General features: G+C 62.7%; 1 protein-coding gene across 2 annotated transcripts; it reads right to left on the minus strand.

Annotated features, from left to right (window-relative positions):
- Positions 1-731: 731 nt before the first annotated feature.
- Positions 732-3,933, minus strand: ISLR (immunoglobulin superfamily containing leucine rich repeat). Of its 2 annotated transcripts, none has more exons than XM_025982840.2 (2): positions 3,614-3,933; positions 732-2,761 (listed from the first exon to the last, which is right to left on the minus strand). In XM_025982840.2, the coding sequence occupies exon 2, from the start codon at positions 2,751-2,753 to the stop codon at positions 1,467-1,469; it is 1,287 nt and encodes a 428-aa protein (XP_025838625.1). In that variant the 5' UTR covers positions 2,754-2,761; positions 3,614-3,933; the 3' UTR covers positions 732-1,466. The 2 variants fall into 2 exon arrangements, with proteins under 2 accessions (XP_025838625.1, XP_072602171.1); XM_072746070.1 differs by lacking the exon at positions 3,614-3,933 and adding an exon at positions 3,017-3,268.
- Positions 3,934-5,065: the final 1,132 nt, after the last annotated feature.

Consider the following 5,065-nt stretch of genomic DNA (forward strand, 5'->3'; position numbering starts at 1 on the left):
TCAGTCTCCAGGTTCTGACTCCATTTCCACGTGCTCCCCACTCTGAGAGACCTGCGGCTTTCTGCTGGGCCCTCACCACCCCCCAAGTCAGTCGCTGATCCACCTGCTGTGTGGGGAAGACTCCCACGAATGACTTCCCTCCAGGAATACCGTTTCTTCTCCTGGAAAGCACTAATCATCTCCATCATCCCCCTCCAGGACGCTCTCGTCCTCAATCCCTGGGTCTTTCTCTCTCTCCCTGGCCTGTGTCCTCACCTCCTCCTTTCTCTTTCTTCTCCATCTTGCCTTGTCTGTTCCTCATTTCCTCTCCATTCCCTAACGTCTCTCCCAGGAGCAGGACTGGGAAGAGGGGCCACAATCCGGGTGCTCCCATCCTCCGTGCCCCCCAGACCCCATGCGTCCTTAGGCCATTGCTGGCAGAAAGCACTGCTCGGGGCCAGCAGGATCCTAGGGAAGCTCTGTGATGGTTATCAGGCCCGAACCCCCACTTGTCCCTGGGCCAGTTGAAAGACAGGGAACACCTGCCACTCCGCTTGAGGCCCGGCCCCTGAACCACGGGCTCCCCCCTCTCGTGCTGGCTCCTCGCAGTCTGGGTGTGCCTCACAGGCCCCTTTGCATGTTGACGGGCAGGTTGGCCTTCCTGATTCTCCAGTTCCCTATCCTATCCCCAACTGGGAACCCAATCGAGGGAGGGGTCCTCGATTCAGACAAAATGCCAGGCAGTCACAAGAGAGCATCAGAAATGCTGTTTATTTCTCCGCCGCCCCGGGCTGGTTAGCCTCTGTGGAGGGGCAGGCTACAGATGCATACTTGGAGAGAAAGGCGGGACAGGTGTCCGGGGTGGAGGGGCACAGAGCGGGAGAAGTTGAAGGCCGTCCTGGATCCTCCAGTCCTGTCTGAGATGAGGGCACAGATTCCCGAGTCCCCAAACCATCAGAGAATGCCAAGAGGCAGCAGGAGCTTAAGCAGGTCACCAAGAGCCCAGAGCCATGCCAGCCACTGCCCCTAGACCCTAGTCCTCTCTCCTACGCCCTGTCTGCTTTGGGCCACCTCCCCGCCAAGCCCCCAGCCCCAGCCCCGGGGCCCCAGCCTTTGCCAGCTTGTCGGTCCCAGCGCCCAGAATTCCATCAGTGAGGCTTCACCCGGTCGGTCGGGCATAGCCCTGCTGGCAGGCCGCCCCGCTCGGGGAGCATGGGCAGTGTGGTTAGCAGCAAACAGCACCGTAGACGGTGAGTACGGAATCAAATTCGGTTCTAGTCACTAGCTTTGAGCAAGTTTAGAAGTTGGGGGTGGTGAGCGTTCCAGGAGAGACGAGAAGGGAGGTAGGAAGACGTGGAGGCCCCCACGCAGGCCTTGGGAGTTGCCATCCTCAGGCCCCTCGGCACAGTGTCGGGGTGGGCGGGGGCGGGAATCAGGGAGGCCCTGGGGTTGCTCCAGCCGGCCAGGGCAGGGCGGGTGGGGGGAGGCTAGAAGGAAGTGAGGAGGAAGAGGAGGAGGCTCTGGCCTAGGAGGAGCAGGCCCGGGGGCTGCTGCCCAGGGACCCCTTCTCCTGCTGCTGCAGCCTCAGGCACCCCGGCGCGGCTGAGGTAGATGATGACAACGTTGTCCTCCGGGCCTGAGGGCTGCACCTCGTTGTCAACCGTGTAGCAGCCCTTCCCCTCGGCCGCTTTGCCATGGAACCTGCGCCCCAGCACATCCTCGCCACCCTCGCCCGGTGTGGCCAGGGCCACGTTCACTGAGCTCTCCGCGCTGCCCAGCTCGTTGGTGGCCAGGCAGCTGTAGGTGCCCTCCTCCGGCTTGCCAAAGTCAGGGATGAGCAGGCTGCCGTTGGCAAAGGCCTGGAAGCGCGGCCGGCTGCTGGCCGCGGGGGCGCCGGGCAGGGCGCGCCCATCAGCACCCACGTTGGGGCTGGCGATCTCCACGGTGCCGCCGGGCGTCTGGATGTGCCAGTGGAGCTGGGGTGCCGGCTGCCCATCCACGTCGCAGTGCAGGGCCAACACGAAGCCAGGCCGCAGCTCAGCCCCGTCCTGGCTGGGCTGGTAGGTGAGCTGCACCGAGGGCGCCGAGCAGGGCAGCGGCAGCAGGCGGCTCAGCGGTGTGCCCTTGAGGACGTGGGGTGAGGTGCAAGTGATGTTGTCCTGCTCCGGGATGGACACAGCCGCGGTCAGGGCCCAGGTCTTGAACCACACGATGCCACAGGTGCAGTCGAAGGGGTTGTCGTTGATCTGCAGGTGGGACAGCGCAGTGAGCGGCGTGAAGATGCCCTCGGCCAGCGTGTGCAGGCGGTTGTGGTTGAGCTGCAGGGAGCGCAGGGCACGCAGGCTGCGGAAGGCATCCCGAGGGATGAAGGTCAGCTCGTTGCTGTCCATCTTGAGCAACTGGAGGGCACTGAGGTTGTGCAGGTCGCTCCAGGCGAAGTCAGAGAGGAGGTTGTGGCTGAGGTCCAGGCTTTTGAGGTGGCCCAGAGGGGCCAGGGCGCCGGCGGCCACCGCGCGGATCTCGTTGTGTGCCAGCCACAGCGACTGCAGCAGGGGCACCTCTCTGAAGGCCCCCTCTGGCAGGCTCGGCAGCCTGTTGGCTGACAGGCTCAGCGTGGTCACATTGGCCGGGAAGCCGGGTGGCACAGCCTCCAGGTCACGGTAGGCGCAGTCCGCGATCTGGAAGCCGTACTTCTCTCCGCAGTCGCAGGGCTCGGGGCAGGCCCGCGCCAGGCCCAGGAGGAGCGCCCAGCACAGCAGCCTCAGCTCCGGCATCCTACCTCCTGCAGAGAAGGACATGCCGCCAAGGTGACCCGAAGGACCCGTGCAAGGCGCTCGGCCCTCTCGGGACCCCAGTCAGCCAGAGCTCTTCCCCATCGGAAGGCCCTGCCCCCCAGAAATCCAGCTAAGCCCCAACACCACCTAGCCCGCAGGCCATTCTACAGAAGGGGACACCGAGACCCAGAGAAGGGCCAGGACTTGCCCGAGGCCATTCTACAGAAGGGGACACCGAGACCCAGAGAAGGGCCAGGACTTGCCCGAGGTCATGCAGCCAGGAGAGGCGAGCGAAGACGGACCCCAGCTCCTCCTCCAAGCAGAGAGCTCTCCCTGCCTCGCCCGCTCCCCAGCTCCGAGCTGACTTTATGACTTGAAATCCGCTCTCAGAGGCCCCCTCCCCCAGCACTCTGGGAACCTCCCTCCTGCCCTCCCACATCCTGGCCACGGCCCCTCCCACCAGAGCCCCCCATAGGTATGCTTTGCCCTGGCCCAGACAAGGCCCCTTGTGCAGTGCACGCCGCCCCCATCCACCCCGTCCGCCCCCTCCCGTCCTACAGACTCTGACCACAGCAGACACCAAACCCTTTCTACGGAGTCAGACCCGTGGCCTGTTCTGTTCAAGCTGCACGGGCAGCTGCCTAAATAAACCCCCGCCAGGACCTCTCCGCTGGCTTGGGCGAGGCCAGTGGCTCAGCCCAAACGCTGTTGGGGTTTCCGGGGATGCGGTCGCTGGCGGGGCAGATGCCCCGTGCACAGATCCAAACAAGGGCTCATCCCCAGCACCCCGACCCAACGGGGAAGCACCGGGCCGTCCAGCTCCAGGGCCCAGCAGGCCTCCCGCCTTCCAGCTGGCTTACCTTCAAACTAGTCTTTCCTAGCCAAGTGGACGACTGTCTTCTACGGTGGAACCAAAGAGCAACAAAGGACCAAGTTGGCCCCGGGGAGGCCGCAGGGCCACGGGTGCCCGAGGGAGGACAGGAGGCCGCGGCAGGGGCAGCCTGTCCCGCCCCAACCGTGCCCGCCCTTCCCCAGACAGGGTGCCTGGGGCCTCGCCGAGAGGAGGCTGCAGGAAGGGAGCCCAGGCGGCCCGGACACTCCCTCCTTCTAGCAAAACAACTGCTGCTCTGCAGCAGCGAGGACCCGTGTTTCATAAGTGACACCAGAAACTTGAGAGGGAAAAGATGCCAATTTTTTTTTTCTTTTTTTTCCCTCTCTCTCACTCACTTTTAGCAGCTTCAACTTCCTTAAAGACACAGCACTAGCTGGACAGGACCCAGGAGAAGATGGGGCTAGAAGACTTTTTACGGAGCGAAGCATAAGAATGAATCTCCTGGAAGGCGGGACACTCTGAACCCCACTTCGAATAAGAGAATGCGCGGGGTTGCAGGGCGGGGGGTGTCTCGGCCAGGCTGGGGCCGGAGAAGTGCTTGTGTAGGCACACGTGTGTGACATTTCTGTGTGGGGGTGAGTTTGTATGTTTGTGCGGAACGGAGGCGTGAGACCATGTGTGTGAATCTGTGTGTTTGGGAAACGTTTGAACGTGTGTTTGCGTAGGCGTGAGACTGTGCCTTTGTGCGCCGTCTCTGCGTTTGTCCCGGTGTGTGCGAGTCTGTGTGTGGATGGGGGGTGTGTCTGCGTGTAGAAGTGTGGGTCTTTGAGTCCACGTGTCTGTGTGGGTGATGGTGTGTCTCAATGAGAAGCTGAGAAGGCCAAAGTGTGTGAAAAACCTGCCAGGCTCCCACACCTCAGTAAGAAGCCAAAATGTTAGTCCCATTTTTGTAAGAAAACAGCTTCCTTGTCTGTGTCAGGCCTGCCTGCTGGCTCCGAGGAAAGGCGGCTGTAGACACAGGTTGTCCGGGGAGTCCCCGGGCGCCCAGGAGCCAAGCTGGGCTCCCAGCTGTGCCGGGAGGGGCAGGGTCGGGGAAGCAGGCAGAGGGGTGATGAGGCTCCGAACCCTGTGGCCCAAAACTCAGGACAGGGACGGGTCAGCCTCCAGTTTCCCCGGCCAGGAATCTGAGATACCCAGGCTCACAGAGACAGTTTGTTACCCAGGATGGCCCACCTGACAGGCCGGGGTGAGGTTGAGGGTCTCGCTCCTTCCAGAATATTCTCTCTGTGTCCTCCCACAGTGCTTGAAATGCCACCGCTGGTGCTGGATGTCTGTGGAGGCGGCTCTGCTCTCTGGGCTCCACTGTCCCAACGCTAGCTGTGTGTGGAAGGGACATATGTCTCCAGGGTGAGGGCATCTGACCTCTTCCTCCAAACAGGAGGGCCCAGAGGAGTGGGAACGGGGAGGAGAAGGCGGCCCA

The sequence above is a fragment of the Vulpes vulpes genome, unplaced genomic scaffold (assembly GCF_048418805.1).
Source record: "Vulpes vulpes isolate BD-2025 unplaced genomic scaffold, VulVul3 u000000678, whole genome shotgun sequence".
Lineage (NCBI taxonomy): Eukaryota > Metazoa > Chordata > Mammalia > Carnivora > Canidae > Vulpes > Vulpes vulpes.